Source organism: Hyaena hyaena, unplaced genomic scaffold (assembly GCF_003009895.1).
Source record: "Hyaena hyaena isolate Hyena2069 unplaced genomic scaffold, ASM300989v1 scaffold_248, whole genome shotgun sequence".
NCBI lineage: Eukaryota > Metazoa > Chordata > Mammalia > Carnivora > Hyaenidae > Hyaena > Hyaena hyaena.
In genome coordinates, this window is record NW_024080881.1 from 1,097,690 (window position 1) to 1,120,985 (window position 23,296).

General features: G+C 59.3%; 1 protein-coding gene across 2 annotated transcripts; it reads left to right on the forward strand.

Annotated features, from left to right (window-relative positions):
- The first annotated feature begins 1,158 nt into the window (after window positions 1-1,158).
- On the forward strand, window positions 1,159-22,263 carry FRMD8 (FERM domain containing 8). Of its 2 annotated transcripts, none has more exons than XM_039244903.1 (11): window positions 1,159-1,267; window positions 1,576-1,660; window positions 3,107-3,274; window positions 7,137-7,238; window positions 7,597-7,655; window positions 7,787-7,953; window positions 9,793-10,017; window positions 12,067-12,190; window positions 13,127-13,270; window positions 17,296-17,500; window positions 20,537-22,263. In XM_039244903.1, the coding sequence occupies exons 2-11, from the start codon at window positions 1,576-1,578 to the stop codon at window positions 20,653-20,655; spliced, it is 1,398 nt and encodes a 465-aa protein (XP_039100834.1). In that variant the 5' UTR covers window positions 1,159-1,267; the 3' UTR covers window positions 20,656-22,263. The 2 variants fall into 2 exon arrangements, with proteins under 2 accessions (XP_039100834.1, XP_039100835.1); XM_039244904.1 differs by having other exon boundaries at window positions 3,110-3,274.
- The last annotated feature ends 1,033 nt before the right edge of the window (window positions 22,264-23,296 follow it).

A 23,296-nucleotide genomic window follows, 5' to 3' on the forward strand; every position in this document is an offset into this window, starting at 1 on the left:
TCTGAGGGTCCCAGAACTTAGAACCTGGAGGCAGATGCTTGTCCTTACTGCACTCTTCTCTCCAGCTCACATCTGAGCTTGCTGGAGTCCTTAGTTCACGCAAGGAAGACACGTTGTAATGGGCCCAACTGTGCAGCAGTGTGGGTCCTGGAGGGCAGGTGAAGAGATGTTTCAAATACTAAGGAAATCGGTGCCGGGTTAGGAGATGGGCAGCCTTCCAATGCTGGGGAGTCAGGGAAGGGTGAGTCCACTCTTCCTCTTGCCCTCCCCAGCCCTGATCATCCAGCCCATTGTGGCTAGAACAATTGCTGGTTCCTTTGGCTCAGGAAGGTGCCCCATGGACCTGTTTTTCTCCCTGAGAGTGACACCTTAGGCACACACATGCTGGCGTTGCCAGGGCATGTTGGTGACGTGACCCTGGGATAATAGCTTCACACCTGTCTCTTCACCCACGCCACTTTCTAGCCTGGGAACGGCTCAAAGCCTCCAGGCTGTGTGTCTAAGATAGAGAGGGCTCATGTGACCGCGCCTTGGAAAATCAAGTGTGTCTGGCTTGGGTTTCTAGCATATAACCTTGAGAATCCTAGGAGGCCATTGGGTTCAATCTCTTCACTTTATAGATTGGAAACTGGGGCCTGGGGGAGAAGGCACTTGCCCAGGCCGAGTTCAGACAAAGGCCCAGTCTTCTGACCACAGCAAAGAGCCCATGACCACTCAGGGCCCAGGAGGAGCCACAGCAGTACAGGCTGCTGCCTGAGTCACCTTTACGCAGCACCCAGAACAGTGTGGATCCCAGACACGTCCCAGGATGCATCTCCGTTTTACAGGCGAGGGGGTGAGCGCCCATAGCTCGGTCACCATTCCTGATTTCCTTGAACCTTCATTACACCTTGTTACAGGCCAGCGGGCAGGACCGTGGAAGGGGTGGGGGGCACTGCCCTCCGTCACTGAGTTGGTGGCCGGGATGTTTCCTAGGGTGGCCGCCTGGTGGCCAGGGGCGTAAGCAAACACTCGAGGCGCGGGCCCGTAGCAGGCGGGAGCGCGCTGGCGCCAGGCAGGGCGCGTGCGCCGCAGTCCCGGACTCCCATTGGCTCCGAGGGTTGGGAGGCGGGGCCATGCGCGTCGCGCTTCCTCCGCCCCAGCTTCCGTGTCGCCGCCCGGGTAGGCGCAGCCCGAGCGGGTGCCGGAGTCCTAGCCAGCTTCGGAGTGGGGGTCGGAGTTAGACCAGGAGCCTGGGCTGAAGAGGCGGGCACGGACTCCCTGCGAGGTGAGAGCGCGGCGACGCCCTACGCGGGTCCCCGCCCGGGATGGGGGCCACCGTGCCCTGCCTGGGCATCCCGGCGAGTCGAGCTTCGACCCCACACCTGACCACCGCCACCCTGACCACCAGCCTCGAGCTTGAGTTGGCTGAAGACGCGCTGGTCTGCACCGCAGTGCCCCCAGCCAACGCTGTTCACTTGTGCAGATCAGCCCGGGACTCCGATCCTCCTCAATGAGAGTTTGAAGGGTTCCCCAACCCCCTCATCCCTGGACACCCCACCCCACGGTAGCCGTTCTTTCTCTTTCCCTGTGTAGATGGACGGGACAGAAGATAATGCTGGGCAACCGGGCCCCGCTGAGCGGTCCCATCGAAGCAGCGTGTCCTCCGTGGGAGCCCGAGGTGGGTCCCTGTCCCCATCACCTATTCCCCATACCCAACTTGTGCTTCACTCCTGGGGAAGTGGCCCTGGCTTGTCATCTCTTTCATTGAAGAGAATCTTATCTATTAATTAACAAATAAGATCTGTGGAGGTACAAAAAGTGACAGAAGACAGTCAGAGGACCTGGGCTCTGTCACTAGGCTATTGACCAAGTTGGGCACTGCTCTTGAATTTCCCTTTCTTCATTTGTAAAATGAGCCTATCTTCCATAGCTGTGAAACTGAAGTGAAATCTCAGGATGAAAGTGACACCTTGACTTTGATTTCTTTCTAACAAACAGCAGTTTGAAAAGCAGGGATCATTATCTTCATTTTATAAGGAAGGAAATTGGGCCCTAGAGAGGTTAAGTCACTGGGTACTGGAACCTGCATTGACTCCGTTCTCCCTACTTGAAAAGTGAGTCTGAATCACAGCCTCCTGGAGATGATTTTATGGTCTGTCAAGAAAGTAGCCGTTACGGGCAGCACAGACTAGAGATCCAAAATGCACGTTCACGTGTGTTGACGATAAACTACGCCTTTGCCTTTCATAGGCTTTACCCCCCTGGATTCACAGCCTCTCTTTGAGAGAGAGGTGTTAGCCCTGCTTTAATGAAGCGAGTCACACTCACACCTGCTGGAGCCAGCCCGCCAGCCAGGACCCCGGCTGGACTGGAGCCCTGGTATATGGGCCTCCAAGCTCAGTGGTCCTTCACCGTACCTGAAGTTCCAGGGACGGGGATTGAATCTGGCTCCTCCTCTAAGGGCCTCCCTTCGGCACCAGGCTCCAAATAAGAATCCTACCAGCTGTCACAAGTGAACACACACCTTCTTAGCTTGTATTGCTCCTGGCCTGGTCAGACTATCCTGAAAGGCCATGGTATTGAGTCCTGAGGCTTGAAGAATCCTATGGAAGCTGAGCCCTGGAACTTGCTTTACCCTGGGTGGCCTTAGGAATCCCCTGTTCTATCTTAGCCCGGGACAGAGAGAGACAGCTGCTTGCCTGAGAATAGCAGCGGGTTGCCAGGTCTCCTCTCTCCCCGCCTGATGCACTGACTTCCTATCATCTCAGGATGGGCTCGGCCTGTCTCTGCTCTCAGTCCTCACCTGTGGAATGTTCTCCATCAAGGACGAAGCCCAGCAGAGTCCTTGGGGCTGCCAGGAGAGTGTGTGGGGATTTGAAGCTTTGGGAGTTAGGGTGGGACTGGGCTGGTCCCTGGGCCAGAGTTGCTGGGCTTCTGGGTGGCTCGAGGGTCTCAAGCCTTGTAACACCACTCTTCACAGGGTCCTTTGAGGATGCTGGGGCTCTGCCCTCAGAGGGTAGAGGCACTCTAAGGGATGTGGGGGGGACGGGTAGAGGGTTCTTGGTCAGCGCGTCTGTGCCCAGGTAGCAGGCCTAGCTGACCCCGCCCATCTCCGTTGCTGCAGCAGCTGACGTGCTGGTGTACCTGGCGGATGACACGGTGGTGCCCCTGGCCGTGGAGAACCTGCCCTCGCTTACTGCCCACGAGCTGCACCGGGCCGTCCGTGAGGTCCTGCAGCTCCCGGACATCGCCCTGGAGGCCTTCGCACTCTGGCTTGTCTCTCCTCTGCTGGGTAAGGCTTGGCACTCAGAAGCTCAGGCTGGAGGGTCGGAAGGGTGATGCCCAGTAGGGAGGGGCCAGCTTCCGGAACCTCTGGCCACAGGCGTCAGGAGAAGGCGGGACCTATGTATGTCCTGGGGCTGTCCCCCGCTTTTAGGACAGCTGGCTCCTCTGCCCCCACGCTCTCTCTGCTGGTGGCAGAGGAGGGGTCAAGCCTGGCCCTCAGCCTCGCTGGTGCTGGACCTGGGGCATGAGGAGGCGCAGGACTGGGGGACAGGGAGGGAAGCGTGTGGCCCATGCCACAGCCTGAGCTGGCCATCCTCATGGCCCAGCGCTGTCTTACAGACGAAGGTGAGGCTGGGAGTGGTGGGTTCAGTGACTGGTAGGACCCAGATCAGAATGGAAGCTTGGGCGGGACCCCCTCAGCCAGCCTCTTCGAACTGCATCCTGCTTCCGGGGGATGAGGGGGGGCAGGGAGGAAGTTGGGCCAAGGAAGCAGCCACCCCCGGCGGTGGGGTGGGCAGGACAAGTGGGAACCTGACTGTTCTGCATGGGGGCGTCCAACTCGGCTTGTTTTCTGGTCCGTGACCACCTGTGTCCGGTCCTTTCAGGCTGAGATCCCAAGGCAGGGATGGAGCAGGAGTGGGGGGCGGCGGGGGGAAGGGCTCGGGGGTGGGGGGAGTCCCTAAGGCCTCTGAATAGGGCCTCTAGCCTGCTGGCTTGCACAGGAAGGGGGCCAAAGGAGAGGTGTCCGGGCCAGACATGTCTGCCGAGCTTCAATATTCTCCTTTCTTGTAGAGGAACAGGGGCAAGAAGGGGTGACGGGGCCTCTAGTAGTTACGTCTTTGTCAAGGCCAGTGGGATTTGTGCCTCTAGCCCAGAGGGAGGGTCTCTCCCGGCCAGTGGGAGACGGAGTGCCCTGCCGCGGCTCCCTCCATCCTGTCTATGTCCTGTGTCCAACCCCCCTGCCCTGATGGAGTTTCCTGTCCAGCTGCTACTCTCGCCCACCCTCTTCCTGCCAACAAGTCTCCTCCGCCCGTTCCCCACCCAGCTCAGCTGCCCCCCTTTTCACCCTCCGGGTGTCAGTCGGAACTGCGGGCCCCTTGGTTCATATCTTTGGAAAGCTGGGGGCGACGGTCTCAAGTGGCTGACCCCTGCCCTGCCTCTGGCTCCGGGCTCTGTCCCTGCAGCTGGGCAGCTCCTCCTACTTCCTCCGCCCCCACTCCCTCCTCATCACATTCCTGTCCCCCCCCACCCCCCGCGCAAGAACATGAATGGGCTGCCTGTGTGGCCAGCCTGGGGCACGCTGGGGCACCATCCTGTCCAGGAGGAGGGTGGCGAGAGGCCCCAGCACAAAGTCGGCGCCCACTTGGTTTCCTGGCTGGGTCCAGGAAGGCTGAAAGGCCATTTCATCTTTGACTCAGGCCCCTCGGAACCCTTGGCTTCCCCCCAACCCCAGATTAAGCTATGACAGATGCCCCAGGGCGGTGGGGGGGGAGGGGTGCCATCTGCTGGAGCCGCCCCTCAAGCTGGATGTTTGAGGAATGCGTGTCCTTCTCAGTGCCCGTGCCACTCCGCACAGAGCAGGCTCCAGGGACCATCGGTCTCATTCGGGTGAAAGCCTTCAGACGGGAAGATTCCATCTGAAAGTGTGGGGCCTCAGGTCCACGTAGTCCTGCTCTGATCACGGGAGTCCCCTGAGCTGCTGGGGCTCGGCGGCAGGGCTGGACTGTAGACAGAAGGAAGGGCACCTTTGCCCCGGGTCCACTCTCCCCCTCAGTGTGTCCAGGGGTCCCAGCTAGTCAGTCACCTTGGTCACCTCACAAGTAGGTCCGGAGCCGCCTCCCAGCAGCCCCGTGCAGACCAGCGATCTAAACTCCGGGGATACAATGGGAAGCAGGACCGAAGGCGTCCCTGCCCTCGGGGAAGTCGCAGTCTTAAGTGTGGTGCTGGAGCTGTGGTCCTGGTTGCCACTAACTCTTGGTGGCTTTGGGCAGGCACTGTCCCGCTTTGGGCTTCAGTGTCCCACCTGTTCAGTGGACGGCCTCCTGGCCCTCAGGCTCTGGCATCCCGGGAGCGTCCAGGTGGAAAGCATGTAGAGCCCCCGCTGAGTGGCCGGTGGGGTGGGGGGGGGAGGCTGGGGTTGGAGAGGGAGCCTTTCTTGGAGGGGAGAGGATGCTGCCACTGGGTGAGGCAGAGGTGGTGACAGATGGATGTGGGCAAGGATCTAGGTTGGAAATGAGGGACGAGGAGCCCCTGAGAAATCTGAATATCTGAGAAACGTTGGAGGAGAAAGGGGTGTGAGGAAGCTGAATGCAGGAGTGGATGGGAGAGGCTGCGAGCAGGAGGGAGAACAGCTTGGGGGATGTGGCTGTCCTTTTGGGTTAAGATCACGGACCAGATAAGGGTGCATGGGTGGTTCAGTTGGTTAAGCATCTAACTTTGGCTCAGGTCATGAATTCATGGTTCGTGAGTGAGTCCCATTTCAGGTGAGCTGGAGCCCCACTTCGGGTGAGTGCGAGCCCTGCTTCAGGAGAGTTCAAGCCCCACTTTGGGCAAGCTTAGCTTCTTTCTCCCTTTCTGCTCCTGGCTTACTTGCACCCTATCTCAAAGAAAAAAAAAAAAAAGATGGAAACCCAAAGCACAGGGATGAGAACCCTTGGCTTCATGCTGGCAGGATAAGGCGCCCGGCCCTCTGGGAGGAGGTAGGGGTCGGAAGCGGGGTCGGAGGGCAGGAGTAGCTAGTTGATGGCACTTCCCCACGCCTCCACCCCCGGCAGCCACCCTCCTTCATCACTGGTGGCTTGGAAGTGGCCTCTGACTTCCTCAAAGGCTCCGGTCACTGGTGCATGAAATGAAAGTGCTTTCTCATTCCTGGCCCGGGGTGTTGAGCCCCGGGGCCAGCTGGCTGCCCAGAGCCAAGGGGCCACGAGTGATGCCCTTGGCCACTCTGTCCACCCATGTGAGGGCCTGCGGTGGGCCAGCGGTACAGCAGTGAACAGGACAGAGCCACTGTTGCCCAGGTGACATGAGGACTCCCCAGCCAGTGCAGTCTGGACAGAGAGGTGACATCACATAGTGGTAAATACTGAAAAGACAACCAGATGAGGGTGCAGTGGCATGGGGGAAGTTGATGAGGGAGCCGCCTCAGTGAAGGGTCTGGGGAAGGACACGCTTGAACTGAGACCCAAGCCAGCCTGTCATGTGAGGCTCTAGGGGGGAGAATGCCTGAGGCAGGAGGAACAGCACTTACAAAGGTCCTGAGGCACCGACTCGCTGGGGAGATTCAAGCTACTGAAGAAGGCCCGTATGGCCGGAGCAGAGTGGGAGAGGGAACGAGGAGAAAATGGGGTGGGCGAGCTGGATGGCATGGAATGAAGGTCAGCTGGGGTTCCTGGGAAAGATGCTGGGGGTGGGGCCTGGCGAGGAGGAAGCCCAGGCTCCACCAGGGGGTAGGAGAGGGCAGCCTCAGTTGTCTTGGGCCTTTGGGCCTCAGTTATCAGTTTTGGGCTCTGCTTCCTAATGGCAGTGCTGGGTTCTTCTGTACCGCCATCTCTGGCACTTTCCATCAGCCACCACCTCATGCTGTAGGGAACATCAGAGGCTGGTGCTGCCTGAGGCCTGACCCTCTCTCGCCTGTTGTGTGACTTTGGACAAGTAACTTAACCTCTCTGCGCCTCCTTTCTCTGCACAAGTGAAGCAAGCGTAGCGTTATCACAGAGCAGATGCGCGTAAACCACTCGCGAGGGTTCAGGATGCTCGTATCTTCTGTTAGCACCGGCCACGACTGCCGTCTGTTATTGTTGCCGTCGTTTGCGGTGGCAGTCGTGGCGATCAGAGGCCACACACACGGCCGCTTCCCTCTCGCCCCGCAGAGGTGCAGCTGAAGCCCAAGCACCAGCCCTACAAGCTGGGCCGCCAGTGGCCGGAACTGCTGCTCCGCTTCACCGACGCCCCCGACGACGACGTGGTCGCGGGTCAGTGCCGCCGCCAGCCGGCCCGCGTCTCTCCCGGGCACCAGCGGCCACTCCTGCCCGGGGAGGGTCCTCGGTGTTGGGGGGGGGGGAGGTGGATGGCAGTCTGTGCCAGGGACAGGGGAGGCAGCCCCTTGGGCCTTTGGGTCGCAGTTACCAGGTCTTACAGGATCTTTAAGGGGAACGGAGGGAGCGGCCCCGGGGGTCTGTGAGCGCAGCGAGATAAGCCATGTCTCTGGACGGCCCTTGGGCTTTGTCAGCGTGGTGGGTGAGGGGGATGCCAGGGCGGGGCCGGGCCAGTGGCGAGGGCAGGGGGGCGGAGGGGGGGATGCCGGGCGGTGACCCCAGCCTCTCTCCCCAGACGAGCCTTCGCTGCAGTTCCGAAGGAACGTGTTTTTCCCAAAGCGGCGGGAGCTCCAGGTGAGGCGGCGCGCCCCAGGTGGTGCCACCCATCTCCGGGGCCCCGCGTCCGGCCTCCCCTTGTCCGTAGAGCCCGGGATGCTGGTGCGCCGGCCCAGCTGAGCCGCCCCCCCTACCACACCGGCCCGCAGATCCACGACGAGGAGGTCCTGCGGCTGCTCTATGAGGAGGCCAAAGGCAATGTGCTGGCTGCACGGTACCCGTGTGACCTGGAGGACTGCGAGGCCCTGGGCGCACTGGTGTGCCGCGTGCAGCTCGGGCCTTACCAGCCTGGCCAGCCCACCGCCTGCGCCGTGAGGTGAGGGCCGGTGGGACCTGAGGCGGGGACACGGGGGCGGGACGCTTGTCCTGGAGTCCTGGACGATCTGACAGGATCCGGAGTCAGGAGGTGTAGGCAGGCCCTGGGGCTGGCCCTGGCGCTGTGTGACCTTGGGCGAGTCACCCCACCTCTCTGCGCCTCCTTTCCCTCATCTGCTCTGGGCCGAAGGGCCTGAGAAGTGGGAGATTTGGGTGAAGCGATGCCTGTGAGAGGAGCCGCGGGTGTGCACAGGGCTGGAGCCTCCATCGGAGATCGGGCAGGGGAGAGGTGGGCTGGTTCTTCCCAGGTCACAGCCCGGGACTGAGCCGATCCTGACCCCAGTCACCAGTGACAGTCCGGCTTAGTTCTGAACTACAGGGACGAGGCCCCATTGCCCAGACACTCCGGCTTGCTGGCTCTGTGCTTCCCAGCCCCGCTCAAGAAGCAGTGCTCTCTGCGGTGAGAAGTCAGTCTGCCCCGGAAGCACACCAGGCCGGACTCTGACCTCCCTGCACAATGATCCTGAGGTTTAGAGCTAATTGCAGTGAAGACGAACTTTCAGCACAGGGTGCTCCTGGACCCCAGGCTCCTCCCCCCTGCACTGGGCGGGCGGCGTGCTGGGGGAGAGGATGTGCAGAGACAGGGCCCTGTGCCAGGTGACTAATAGCTGAGGCCCCACAGGGACCACCCAGCCCAGCCCTGTGTCCTCTGGGCCGGCTCACAGGCAGGCAGGCCGGATGGCCGCAACAGTTGTGTGTCGGGAGAGGCCTCCTCCCTTATGCACAAGAGTCCTCACGCTCACCCTGAGGTCCCCTTCCCTTGGCTGAGATGTGGTGGCCAGAGCGCTGATGGGCCCGCCCTGAGCCCGCCCCGGCCCCACGGATGGGTGTGGGGAGACTGGATTTCCAGATGACGAGTGAGGGCTGTTGCTGGAAGACAGGATACAAGAGCACAAGCAATGAAAGTGCCCACGAGGAGGGTGGCGGCCCCCCCCGGCCACCCCTCCTCACACCGCCCTGCTGTTGGGCCACCAGGCCGGCGAGTTCCTTCCTCTCCTCGGCCCTCCCGCTGGCCAGGGGTGGCCTGGGCTGTTCCGTTGGCCAGAAGTCCCAGGAGAGACCCCTCCCCTCTGTGGTGAAAAATGATAACCTCAGTGGTATTCGTTAGGTGCCAGGCACCTGCTGGCGCCCCTCCATGCTACCAGCGGTTAATGTCCTTATTTTATCCCTGGGGCGGTTGGGCCTCTGAGAAAGTGCTCGCTGCTCAGAGACAGAGCTCCGGCTGTGGTCGGCTGGCAGCAGCCGGTGCGCTGCCCACGCGGTCAGAGCGCTGCCTGACGCGGGAACAGCATGATTACGCCGAGGTTCTTACTTTGTGGTCATGAGCAGTCGGAGTCATCCTTTCCTTCTTGAACCTGTGTTCATGGATTGTGGTTTGACAGGGTGTTTTTTAATATCCCTGTTTGGCAGGAAACGTGTGGAGAGGTGTATGAAGGTCACTTGCCGCCGTTTTTGAGTCGTAAAAGTTCCACTGGCTCAAAAATCCAAACCTTCCTGACTCAGTGACATAGACACTGCGCCCAAATCCTCCGGCCACAGGCTGGCTGTGCGGCGGGCCTGGTTGCGGCCGCCCCTTTGGTCTCCCAGCCTGTCCTCCGGGCCTGTCGCCAGCCACGCTTGCCGCAGGGCTCGTGGCAGTGGGCTTGCTGTCGGTCCTCGTCCGGGGCCTTGCCTGCCCTTGCCCGTGAGCATGCTGCCCCCCGGGGACCTCGGCCCCTCTGGCAGGCCCCAGCCCCGGAGCCCCTCCTCACGCCGGGCACCCCTCTTTCCCTCTCCGCAGGGAGAAGCTGGACTCCTTCCTCCCTGCCCACCTCTGTAAGCGGAGCCATGGGCTCTTCGCTGCGCTCCGGGGCCGTGGGGCCAAGGCCGGGCCAGGCGAGCAGGGCCTGCTCAATGCCTACTGCCAGGTGAAGGATGCGGTCGGCAGCGAGGGCGAGCACGAGCCCTCCCTCGGCACCCACTACCGTGCCTACCTCCTCAAGAGCCACGAGCTGCCCTTTTACGGGTGAGCGACTCCCTGGCCCTGGGGTCTCTGCTGTCCCCTCCCCTGACGCCCAGCCATGTGTCTTGGCCTCTGCTGGGGTGCCCCCTCTGCGCCAGCCGTGCCCTGCCCTCACGTGAGCTGTGTCTTGAAGCCGGCACCTCGGGCCCCACAGGCACCGAGCTGGACCCCTGCCCTCCCCTTGCTCCTGCCACAGGCCAGGCGACTCTCCTTCCACCGCCACGGTCACTTGGCCGCTGGGCCTGCTGACCTTGCATGTAGCCAGTTCTCTGCGCCGCCGGCAGTGGTCAGTAGCTCTCGGGGACCTGTGCGTGCCCGTAGCCGGGGCACTGGCGAGACCTCGGTGAGCAGAGACCCGGGCCCTGCCTGGTGAGGCTGCCTTTCTGGGGGGAAGAGAGCCAGCAGCGGAAGCAGAGGAGAGACCGGTGAGGTGACCAGTGAGGACAGCGTGACCATGCCCCGAAGGGGAGAGACGGCTCGGGCCGGGTGGTAATAGCGCAGGAGCTGAGACATGGTCAGATGCCGGAGACGTTGAGGGGAGAGTCGACAGAATTTGCTGGACAGATGTACAGGGGAGCAGATGAAGGAGAAGAGAGGGAACTGCAGGTATGCGGCCCGAGCAAATGAAGATGGTGTCATCAGCCGGGAGGGGACCGTGCCCCGGAATTGGCTGGGGAAGGCTGGGGGTATGGTTTTCGACGTGTTGATTTTGAGATGCTCGCCGGATACCCAGCTGACGGACGGGCGGTTAGGTCTCTGAGTCTAGAGTCGGCAGTAGTTGGTGAGCATCAGCATTTGGGGGGGTCTGAAACCTAGAGCCCAAAGACATGGCCAAGGAGGTGCGCGTGGACAGGCACACGGAGGCCCTGGGCCAGTGAGGCGGGCAGAGGGAAGTGTCAGGGAGGAGGAAGTGACGAAGTGTCCTAGGCTGCTGCTTCCGGGTCGAATTCAACGTGCCCTGTGTGGCTGATGATAGACCTTGGTTCCAGCATCGTGGGGTGGCAGTGGGTGGAGGAGAGAGAAGGGACAGAAGGCAGCGGGTGTGGCCCGCTGCTTCTGGGGTCAGTGCTGTGCAGTGGAGTCAAGGGATGCAGCATTTGTGGGTGGATATGGGGGCGGAGGCTTTTAATTTTTATGATGCATGAAATGTGTGTGTGTACGGATGGGGCTGATCCGACAGAGGGTGAGAAACTGAGATGAGGGTAGCCAAGTGGCTGCTTCTGGTGGCTTCTGTGCCCTCGGAGAAGCAGGAGTCCCAGCCATCCGCTGAACCTGGAGAAGTCTTCCAGGAGCGAGGCTGCTCTCAGGCCTCGGACGCAGCACGTGCTTGTCTCCCGGCCGCTCCGGGAGTGAGGGTGCGGGCAGTCACGGGGTGGGGTTCAGCAAGGACTCTGGGCTGCGCCTGGTGCGAGGGGGCGGCGGGCCAGGCAGACGTAGGAGAGGGAAGGACGTGGCGGGGCAGGGGGAGAGGGTGGTGGCTCAATGAGTTGGCGTGCCGAGGCCACTACACCTTTTCCCCTTCCCCATGTCAAGCCCGAAGCCTCCCTGGGTGGCCCCCGTTCCCTCGTGGCCCCCGGGCAGGTGCAGCTGGACCCCACTGCTGCTGAAGGGTCTTGGCCTGACAGACGGTGGGGAGCGAGTTCTCCCAACCCTGATACAGCTTGGCCACCTCCAGCAGCCTCAGCCCCAGACCCTCCTGGCGGGTGCCCAGACGTGACCTCCTCTGTCCCACTCCCAGGGTCACACTCCTCTCCATCTGAGGAGCCTGCCTTTCCTCCGTTCCTCCCCCAGCCTGTTCAAGCCTCCCTGTCTTGCATGGTCGGGGCAGATGCCACCACCTCCAGGAAGCCTCCCTTCCACCCCCGCTCGGTTTCTCCCTCCCCAGGGGCAGGTTTCCATTTAACCGTCAGTCGCCAAAACAGCTTAAACTTCTCATATGCCCAGCACAGGGCCTGGGGCCAGAGCACTGGGGAGGGTGAACCCAGACCCCGGATGCTGGTGGCAACCTCCTGGTGCTGGAGGTGACCGGCTGATGGCAGTTCCCCTCCCCAGGTGTGCCTTCTTCCACGGTGAGGTTGACAAGCCGGCCCAGGGCTTTTTGCACCGGGGCGGGCGAAAGCCAGTGGTTGTGGCCATCAGTCTGGAGGGAGTGCATGTCATCGACAGCAGGGAGAAGGTAAGCCCAGCTCCTCCAGGGCAGGACCTGGCTTGGGGACAGGGAGCCTCGCTGGACAGGGCATGGGGTGCTTACCCAGGCCTTCCTGGTTCTTGCGGGCCAGCGGTTGGCCTCGAAGCCAACTGGGTGGCCTGTCTGGCTTCCCTCCCTGTTGGATGCTCCCTGGGCCCTCCAGCATCATCCTGGGAGCCTCCTTGGGGTCCCCTCCAGATCAGCTTCTCTGCCTAGCGTGCTGGGCAGGAGGGTGGCTCGGGCAAGGGGAGGCCACGGCTGGGATTCAGGCCTCTGGGTGGAGGGGATCTGGCCTGGGCGCTCCGCTGGACCGATGGCTGGAGACTAGCTGGTGGTTTTCCAGAAAAGCCTCACGGCTAGAAGCCGTCCCTGGCTGCCCGGGTCGGGCTTCTTGGCCTGCATTTGGCGCAGGCTGGCTGTTGGTTCCCTGTGTAGACAGTGGCATCGGCATCCTGGCCCATGGGGATTTTCTCTGCACTTGGGCAGGAGTCTCTCCTAAGTCAGCAGAAAAGTTTTGGGTGACTTGTCCCCAGAGAGGGACCCCAGCCCCTCCTGGGCACCTGTGCCCAAACATGCTGGGCCAGAGTGCGGCTCAGCCTGCTGGGATGCCCCCGCTGATCTGGTGGACAAGCCCCCCATGCCCGCCTCTTCCCCCACATGACTGCCCCAGCTGTGAGGGGCTTGACCAGCTGGAGAGTAGCGCTGGGGGCCAGGGGCTCTCCGCCCCCCCCAGACCACAACCCCTTTTGAGGGTCTGATGAAAGCAGGGACTCCTTCAAGAAGCTCACACAGGAGTTCAGACTCAGCCTTGGCAGTAAATGGCCCGGCCAGCTGTCCCCTCCCGGTGTCACCTGAGCAGGCTGGGGCGGGAGAGTAGGCGCGGCTCTGAGAATCCCAGCCCTGTGTCTCCCTCCTGCTGGCCAGCACGTCCTGCTGGGCCTGCGTTTCCAGGAGCTGTCGTGGGACCACACCTCCCCCGAGGAGGAGGAGTCTGTCCTGTGGCTGGAGTTCGATGGGGACAGTGAGGGCACCCCGGTCAACAGGCTGCTCAAGATCTACTCCAAGCAGGTAGTGGGCGTGGTGTGCGCCGGGACGAGGTCGGGGCGGGGTCCTGGAGGCTCCCGGCTGGCTGACAAGGAGGCAAGACGGCTGCTGAGGGCCTGGGGACCAGGGTAGGCAGGAGCCACCCTTGTGAGTCAGAGGCCCGGTTTGCGGAGGCCACTCTGGGCTTGTGGCCGTGTGAGCAGCCCGCATGGGCCCCCTGCCCCCTGGGAGTTGGGCGCTCTCAGAGGAGGAGCAGGCGTGGCAGGGCGAAGGCCCCTCAGCGCCTTTGTTTCGCTCCCTGCACACAGCCCCCACCCCTGCACCTCCCTGCTGCAAGCCCAGCGGCCTCTGCCCTGCCACACCCAATGCACAGATGTCTGTCCTGTCTGTCCTCTGTCCCCAGCACAGCTTGACCGTGAGCTCCTGGACACTCCTGTCCCCTGCGGTGGCTCCTCTGACACCCGGGCCTAGCATCCACGAGCTCTTCCCTACCACGGCTTCGTATACGTGGCTGTCCCCACTTCCTGCTGATGACTGTAATTCTTACATCACTAGGCTAGACCCCTTTTTAAAGTAAATGTGTTATTGGATTCTCCAGAGAGAAAAGTTACCAAATCCTAAGCGTGCAGCTCAACAGGTTTTCTGAAAATAAACCCACGTAACACATCTCAGATGGCGAACTAGAACCAGGACCCCGGAGGCCCCCCCCCCCGAGCCCCCTCCCAGCAAGGGCCCCCCCATCCTGACCCGTTTCACCCTCGAGTCGTTCTGCCTGTTTCTCAACCTTCTGGCAGCAGGTTCCTCAGTGAGTTCTCTTCTGTCTGGTTTCTTCCGCTCGGCTGTGTGTGTGTGTGTGTGTGTGTGTGTGTGTGTGCTGTCCCCGCTGCAGGTGGCAGTGGCTTGATCTTGATCTTTCGAGAGGCTCCCTTGGTGTCCCAGCGTCTACATTCGCCAGCCTTGACTTTCCCATTCCGTTGCTGACGGACACTCGGGTTTCCCGTTTGGGACTGTTGCCAGCAGCGCTGTCATGATCACTGGTGTGCATGTCCTCTATGCGCATATGTGGCTGTCCCCCCAGGAGTGGAACGGCTAGGCCCCCAGGTCAGCATGCGCTCCCTTGAGACACTGCCAGCCGTCCACAGCAGTCACGCGGATGCGTGCTTGCTGCTCACCGTCCCTCCGTTTCGTTAATTTTTTACATGAAGTATGATATGTAGATCAACATTCTCTTTCTCTGTCTCTCTCTCTTTTTTCTTTTTGTTCCAGTGTTATCTGTTGAAAAGACTACCCTTTCTTCATTGAATTGCCCTTGCGTCTCTGTTGAAATCCGGTCGGCCAGGTGTGTGGGTCTATTTCTGGATTGTCTGTCCTGTGCCCTTGATCTACGTGTTTGTCTTTCACTAATAAACCTACTGTACTGCTAACTGCAACTTGATAGTGAACTTGAAATCAGGTATGATTTCCAGAACTTTGTTCTTTTCCAAAATTGTTTTTGACTCTCCCAGTTACTTTGCATTTCCATATGCATTTTAGGAAGAGCTTGCTGGGGCCCATGGGCAGCTCAGTTGGTTAAGCATCCAACTTCGGCTCAGGTCATGATCTCACGGTTCATGGGTTCGAGCCCCGCATCGGGCTCTGTGCTGACAGCTAGCTCAGAGCCTGGAGCCTGTTTCAGATTCTGTGTCTCCCTCTCTCTCTGATCCTCCCCTGCTCATGCTGTCTCTCTCTCAGAAATAAATTAAAAAAAAAAAAGGAAGAGCTTGCTGATTGCTGCCCCTCCTCCCCTAAAAGTGTTCTGAGATTTAGATTAAGATTCCATTGAATCTATAGATTAATTTTGGAGAGAATTGACATGTGAAGTCTTCCAGGCCAACTATTTCTATGTCTTCCTGTATTTGGCTTTGATTTCTTTCTCTAATACTTTATAGTTGTCAGCGTAGAGATATTGTATATCTTTTATTATACTTATACATAAGGTTCTTTTTTCTCCCTTCCTTCCTTCCTCTTTCTTTCTTTCTTTCTTTCGCGCTACCCTAGATGGTACTTTTTCATTTATTTTCATTTATTTGGTTTTTAATAACATAAAAGTTAATTTTTCTCTCACATAACCTTATAGGTAGGCGGTCCAGATCTGTTATTGTGAATTCAGAGTCCTTTAACCTTGTTTCTCTACCATGCACATTCTCTTCTCTTAAATTCACCTCACGGTCCAGTATGGCTGCTTCAGCTCCAGCCATCACATCTACATGCTCCACAACAGGAAGAAGAAAAAGGGGGAGACAAACATCCCCTCTTTAAATATCCACGTTCATTTCATTGTGGTATGTAGAAGTACAGTTGATTTGGAGGCACCTGGATGCTTCAGTTGGCTGAGCATCTGTCTAATCCTTGAATTTCAGCTCAGGTCATGATCCCAGCGTTGTGGGATCGAGCCCCGTGAGCTTGGAGCCTGCTTAAGATCCTCTCTCTCTCTACCCCTCTCCTACACTCACTCTCTCTCTCTAGAAGAAAAAGTTTAAAAAAAAAATACAGTTGATTTTGTTATATCCATAATCGCATATCCTGCAACTTTGTTAAATTCACTCACTGGTTCTAATAGTTTTGTTGCAGAGTCTTCAGGGTTTGCTCTGTAGACAGCCATGTCCTCTGTGAACGGGGACAGTCGTATTCTGACCCCCCAGTGTGTGTGCCTCTGTTTGTCCTGCCTGACTTTTCGGTACAGGGTTGAGTAGGTGCGAGCAGACATCCTGACTTGCTCCTGACCTTGGGGGGAAGTAGCTGCAGGTTTTTCACAGACACCCCCCACCATCAGGTGGAGGAAGCTCCCTTCTGTTACTGCTTTGCCAAGCTTTATCCTGAACGGATATTAATTTGGTCGGACGTGGTGTCCTTTGAGTGGCAGGCTCCCTGGACCTCAGAAGCATCACGCTGTGATTGAGCTTTCGTTCCAGGGAACTTCGAGGGCTCCCCTGTCATGCTTACAGCCCGGGGTCCTCTGTCCCCACCGGCTGCCCTCCCGTTCGCCAGCCAAGTGGCCCACTCCGCGTGGCCGAGTCTTTCCGTGGGCAAAGGAGGCGGGTGCGGAGAATGGATGCCGGCTCTTCCTTCTGGGCCCCGGCGGGGTTTCCTGCCCTGCTCCCCCTCCCCGGGGCGGCTGGTGTTGCTTCAGAGAGGCCTCGGGCTGCGCCGTGTGGGCACGTGTGCCAGGCGGCTTCTCTGTCAGCGTGGGGCCATCCCCTAGGCCTCTGCCCCCTCCCCTGTGGGCTCTCCTCTGGGGAGCATGAGGCAGCCATTCGTCCTCCTTGGTCCCTGTATGTCCCGCTCTCCGTGGGAGACCTGGCGCGGGGTAGGCGCTCAGGAAGCGCGCTGAGGGCCTCCAGCCGCCGACGCTGTCTGTCTGCGGATCCATCAGACCCCTGGTGTCCCATCAAAAGGTGTCCGGACTCTGCTTGCTGACACACGCTCACTTCACCTTTTATGTTACACGTGTTACATTTAAGATTGGTTGAGAAGGTGTCACGTTTGAAGAACGTGCTCAGAGGGCGCCCCCCGCACCCCCACCCTCGGCCCCGTGACCTGACCGCCACCGCCTTCCTCACGGGCCCGCAGGTGCCTCTGTCAGGCAGCTCTCTCCGTTCCCTCCCCCCCAGAAGGTTCCGGCTGGGCCCTCTTCCTTCCGCACCGTGTCCCCACAGCTGAGCTCCTCTCCCCGTCCGGCCTGACTGCTGCCGCCCATGGTGCACGGCCTTCCGCCTGGAATGCTCTTTCCTGCCCAGCCCGCCTCTCAGACCCGAGACAGGGCCCCCTACTCATCCTCCGGGACTGACCTCCCGAAGTCACCCCCAGGTGGCTGCCTCCCCTGTCCCTCTGCTCTCAGAGCACCTGATCCCCCCTTCCTTCCTTGTGTGAATGCTGTTTGCTTCCTCATCTGCCCCCTCCTCCCCTGCAGAAGGCAGGGGCCCGGCCACCTCGTCCGTCCCCCTCTGCAGAGTGTGGAAAGGCCGCGGCTCACCGCCCAGGCCTCAGGGCGGCCCCTCTTTCCTCCCCAGGCCGAGCTGATGAGCGGCCTCATCGAGTACTGCATTGAACTGAACCAGGCCTCGGAGCTCGCCGCCCCCCAGGAGACCGTGTCCGGCCCGCCCTCGGCCGCCGGCCCCCTGCCCCCTCCCGCTCAGCGGCCGCAGCTGCGGAGACAGGACAGCGTGGTGTGCAGCCGCCTCCAGCACCTGTCCACCATCGACTACGTGGAGGAAGGTGAGCACGTGCCCGCGCACGCTCACATCATGCACGCGCACTGCACATACGCTCTGTGATTGGGAACGGGGCTTCTGGGGCCCTGGCGGGAGAGTCCTTTTCTGGCCGTGTCACCGCTGCGTCCGCAGATGTTCCCTGCAGCAGTGTCCAGACGGGACAAACTAGAAACTAGATGTCCATGACTTCAGTGGGGACAGAAACCCGGGGCCACATCCGGTGGAATCAGGGCAGCTGGGGAAAGGGCAGTGGGCTGTCCGAGACGGGGCCCTGGGGCGCACGGAGGGCGTGTGCCAGAGAACTGGGGGCGTCCAGGAGTCTGTGCTCCGTTCATCGTATCGCACCGGGGTTTACGTTTCAGTTTTGGCAAACGTACGATGCTGACGGAGGGCGTCAGCCTCAGGAGAAGCTGGACAAGGGCACGTGGGAACGTGTGTGATTACCTTTGCAGCTTCTCGAAAAATCTAGATTCATTCCAAAATAAGAAGGTTTTAAATGCAGTAACGAAGACCTACATTTAAGTGGCAAGATGTAGGTGCGCCTTGGTGGCTCAGTCAGTTGAGCGTCCGACTTCGGCTCGGGTCATGATCTCACGGTTTATGGGTTCGAGCCCCACATTGGGCCCTGTGCTGACAGCTTGGAACCTGGAGCTGCTTCAGATTCTGTGTCTCCCTCTCTCTCTGCCCCTCCCCTGCTCACACGCTGTCTCTCTCTCTCTTTCTGTCAAAAATAAATAAACATTAAGAAAATTTTAATAAGTGGCAAGATGTTCACAAACTAAGACCAAGTAATAAGAATCGGGTAATAGGACAACCCACACAAACCTGCATCCGCGTACAGAGGGAGGGACGCCCCAGCTGTGGTGGAGAATGACTGTCACTTTTGCTTTTTCTTTGTGCGTCTTTGCAGTATTTACATATTTATCACAAGCACGTCATTTTTTAAAATGTTTTTTGAAGTTTATTTTTGAAAGAGAGAGCACAGGAGGAGCAGAGAGAGAGGGAGAGAGAGAATCCCAAGCAGGCTCTGTACTGTCCGCACCGAGCCTGATGCGGGGCTGAACTCACAAACTGAAGTCATGACCCGAACCAAAACAAGTCAGACACTTAACTGACTGAGCCACGCAGGCGCCCCTACATTTTTTACTACAAGCACGTCATTTTTTTTTTAATTTGTATTTTTTTTTTTGAAACAGAGACAGAGCGTGAGTGGGGGAGGGGCAGAGAGCAAGGGAGACCCAGAATCTGAAGCAGGCTCCAGGCTCTGAGCTGTCAGCACAGAGCCCAATGCAGGGTTCAAACTCACAAACAGTGAGCTCATGACCTGAGCCGAGGTCAGATGCTTAACTGACTGAGCCACCCAGGCGCCCCACGCGTGTCATTTTTATAAAGAGAAACAGCAGAATAATTTTTCAGTAACCTGACTGTCCCCCCAGTCTCCCTTGGAATGGCCAGCAGGCTGTCACCGCGCTCCCTGGGGTGGGGCACGACCATTATTTCCAGTCTTCAGCCACTACCAACAACACGGCTACAGCTAACTCCTTGCTTAGAATCTGCACCATTTCCTCAGGATAAATTCCTAGAAACAGGGTTGCGGTGCCAGGCGGCGTGCCCACTTGCGCCCCTCCCAGAAGACGTTGCGCACCCCCCCACCTGCCCATCCCCCATCACACTGACAGAGAACTTGCTTGGGTTGGTATTTGAATATTAGTGAAGTTGGGCTATTTTTCTATGCATGGCCATTTGTGTTTTCTTCATGGATTGTTCATTTCTGTTGTCTTCTTTTTCTTTTGTTGCTTGATTTTTTAGTTAACATCTTAGGTTAATATGGTATATTCGTTATAATTAACGAACTGATACTGATACAGTATTATTATTATTTTTTTAATATTTTTTTATTTATTTCTAGGAGAGAGAGAGAGAGAGACAGCGTGAGCAGGGGAGGGTCAGAGAGAGAAGGAGACACAGACTCTGAAACAGGCTCCAGGCTCTGAGCTGGCAGTCAGCACAGAGCCCGACACAGGGCTCGAACCCACGAACTGCGAGATCATGACCTAAGCGAAAGTCGGACGCTTAACCGACTAAGCCACCCAGGCGCCCCATTAATTAAAGTCCTTCAGTTTAACCTAATGCCCCTTTTCAAGGCGGCAGGACCCCAGCCAAGATGCCCCACTGCACTTAGCACCACGTCTGTGTAGGCACCTCCGGGCTGTGATCGTTTCTCAGATTTCCCTTGTTTTCAGTGACCTTGACAGTTTGAAGATGACTATTCAGGGATATTGTAGGATGCCGCATTATTGGGATTTGCCTGAGGTTTTCCTTGTCAGTAGGCAGGAGCTGTGGGTTAGGGAGGAAGGTCATAGAAGTAAAGTGCCATTTTTATCACATCACATCAGAAGTGCATTATCAACATGACTTGTGACCATTGGTGTTGACCTTGGTCACCTGGCCTGAAATTCTAACTTGTAAGAATTCCATCTGTTTTATCAAGGCTCACCTCGAGCCAGTTAGTCTGTGTTGCTAGTCTAGTTTTGTTTCTTTGGTCTGTTCTTTTTTTTTTTTTTATGTTTATTTTTATTTTTGAGAGAGAGAAAGAAAGAGCGCTAGCCAAGGAGTGGCAGAGAGAGAGGGGGACAAAGGATCCAAAGCGGGGTCCACGCCGACAGCAGAGAGCCCAGTGCGGGGCTCGATCTCACGAACCAGGAGATCAGCCTGAGCTGAAGTCGGACGTTAACCGACTGAGCCCCCCCGGGCGCCCCTCTTTGGTCTGTTCTTGAACTGGGTTTAGCAAAAGCTCCTCAGACAGCACAGCTGGCCCAGCATCAAATGCAAACCCAAATTTGCAAGGCTGGCCACCTGCCCCGCCCCTCCCCACCCCTACCCCCGGTAGAAGACCTGGGCTCTGGGACTAAGGTCCAGATGATTGGTGGGTCCAGTGAGGAGACTGGGTCTGAACCGACTCGGAATTCAGGCTCCAGGGGCGCGGACCGCCCCACCTCGGGAAGCCCTCCCTCAGCGTGTTCCTCATATTCCTTGACAGGTCAGCAGATCAAGCGGGTGAAACCGAAGCGCACCACGTCCTTCTTCAGCCGGCAGCTGTCCATGGGCCAGGGGAGCTACACCGTGGTGCAGCCCACTGACAGCCTGGAGCAGGGCTGAGGGCAGCGGCCGGGCAGGGGGACGGCGCAGGGGAGGCCTGGCCGAGCGCTCTTCTCCCTGAGGGCCGGGACCAGGCGCCGGGCAGGAGGGCTACCTCAGGGAGGGAGGCAGTGGCTTCTTTGCGTGGGATGGGATGTGGGCTGCGCCGAGCTGGCCGGGGACCCCCGAGCGGTCTCCCTCGCAGCCCACCGCCCTCCCCTGGACCCAGCCCCACCGCCGTCTCGGGAGCATCTCAGGAGGCCCTGGCCGCCTCCTCCCAGCCAGGGACTTGCCTTCGTGCCCCTCTCGAGATGGACAGTGTCCCCTGCTCTGGAGTCCTCGGTGGCGGCTCTGATGGCAGGCGGCCGGCAAATAGGGCTCGGGACCTGCAGATCCAGTGTGTGTCTTTGGTCTCTTCCCTGGACCCTGATGACCACGTCCCCACATTCCTTCCACCGCATTCCCCCCTCGCTGCCCGTCTGGCCATGGCTCTGTGGGGCAGGCGGGGGCCTCCGTGCACTGAGCCACGGGAGGACCCGAGCAGGCGAGCTCCCCCCCTCCCCACGCCCTCCCTGGCCGGATGGAACTGGAGGGAGCCAGCAGGGCCTGGCTCTGGGGGCATCCTGGGCCCCTCACTCAGGCCTCTTGTGCCACGACACACTCTGACCCGAAGGAAAGTGCCTTTTTGCCAGCCTTTGGTGACAACGCTGTGCCGGGAGGTGGCCGTCCTGTGGACCGACACGCCACCAGACCCACACTCCACGCCTGGAGAGCTCCCAAGCTGCTCCCTGGGCTTCAGGTTTTAGTTTTGCTCTTTCTTCATCTGCTGTGGTTCTCCGCCGCCTGTGAACTCTAGGGCCGCTGCAGAGAATGCGCCCGCCGACCTCGGAGCTGCTGGCGCTCCTTCAGGGCGGCGCCGGGTGTCCTTCTGCCAGACCCTTGGGGCGGCCCGTGCACCAGGATGTCCCGTGCCAGCTGGTCTCCTCTTTGCAGGGACATTGTAGGGAGGCTGGCTGTGGCTTTTCCCCTGCCTCCGCCTCCCACGTTCTCCCAGAGGAGCAGGCCAGCGGGGGGCCTTCCCAGCTCAGAGGCTCCTCCGTGGTGGGTCCGTGGCTCTCCAGGCGCTTCCTGGGACTTTACGCAGGGAGGAGGCAGGTCGGGCTCAGCACTGGGCTTTGCTTTGTTCTCCCCTCCCCTGGAGAGCCTGGGCAGAGGAAATGCAAGCTTGCCTCCAGCAGTAGGGACTTGTTAAATAAATAGGCCTCCCCAGCCTTCTGGAATGTCCCAGCCAGAGAGCATCTTGCCTCCCCTCCGGGAACCACTGGACCTGAGTGGCTGCCCTGCCCGCCTGGCACGCAGCCATCTGGCTGTCTCTTCCCACCCGCTGTTTGGATCCAGGTGAATGTTTATCTGCTGGGCCAACTGGCTGTGGGAGGGGAGGGGGCGCGGGTGTGGACATGTGACTTGTTTTTACTCTTCTGCCTCCCTGCTGTTCTCCGAGCATCCCTTGTGCCATGACCTTTGCTGGCTGCCCTTTGGGACAAAGCAGTATTTCACCAAGTGCCCTTTGAACATTCTCATTCTTTTGTATCATGTGACTTATTAATAATAAAATGAATTTCCAGCAAACTTCGGGTGGTTTGCGTTATGAAATAACGAGAGCGTGTTAAGTACAGTCTGGGAGTTGATTATAGGCTCCGTGTTTGCTGTTTATTAAATATGTGTCAAGGTGCGCAGCTCCCCAGGCTGCTGAGCGGAATTCGATGTAGAACCGGGAGTGAGGTTTTTGGGTCTCGGTGGCCGGCCAGAGGGACTCCCAGGGTAAGGAGGTCCGGGCCGGGTTTGGTGGTTCCTCATGGGAACCAAGGGGTTAGGTCTGCAGGGAGGCAGGGGAACAAGGCGCCGATGGTGGGCAGGCCTTTGTCCCCTGTCCCATGAGCCGGCCACACCTCCTGCCTTCCCGTTCCTCTTCACACCTAGGGGCCGGGGCCACGGGCACGGTCCGGGCACCAGTGCTTAGCCGAGAGGCCAGAGAGCCCAGGAGGTTTGGGTGGTTCTGTGCCCACCCCAAGGAGGCGCGCCCCAGGCCTGGCCAGGAAGTGCGTTTCCCACAGCCACAGGCTTTGGCCCCCCGTAGGGTGAGCGCCACCTGGGGTTTGGAGTTCACACTGAACTCGGTTTGGGGGCTATAAGGAGCAAGTCACGTGGGACGAGGGCCTCACCCCTACTCTGCCTCCTTCTGTGAGGTTCCGCCAGCTGGCAAGGGCAGCATGGTGCGTGGGCATGGGCACTTACACGAGCCTCCACTTCTTGGCCGTTAAGATGGCAACGATAATCGTGCCCATCTCCTAGGGTCGTTGGGTGCTTTACGGTCGGCGAGGACCAGGCAGGCAACAGGTGTTTGCTATTTTCATTGTCTCTAAAAGTCGCGGGTCTGGACACTGGCAGGGAGAACAGGATCCACCTGAGAGGCCAGCGGCACAGACACCCCCACTCTGGTGGCCGGGGGAGTACCTACAGTCCAGGGCCTGGCCCACCCGGAGCCCCTTCCTCCTCCCCGGGCCCCGTCAGTGCTCGCCACCTGTATTAGTTTCCTGCGGCTGCTGTAATAAATGGGCACAACCTTCATGGCTTAAAACACCCACATTGCCTCAGTTCTGTA

Excerpts from the sequence above, each read along its gene's own strand:
- FRMD8 (XM_039244903.1), top strand. The coding sequence starts at position 1,576 with ATGGACGGGACAGAAGATAATGCTGGGCAACCGGGCCCCGCTGAGCGG. Across the intron at positions 3,275-7,136 it reads GCTTGTCTCTCCTCTGCTGG|AGGTGCAGCTGAAGCCCAAG; the intron begins GTAAGGCTTGGC and ends CTCGCCCCGCAG. Across the intron at positions 7,656-7,786 it reads CAAAGCGGCGGGAGCTCCAG|ATCCACGACGAGGAGGTCCT; the intron begins GTGAGGCGGCGC and ends ACCGGCCCGCAG.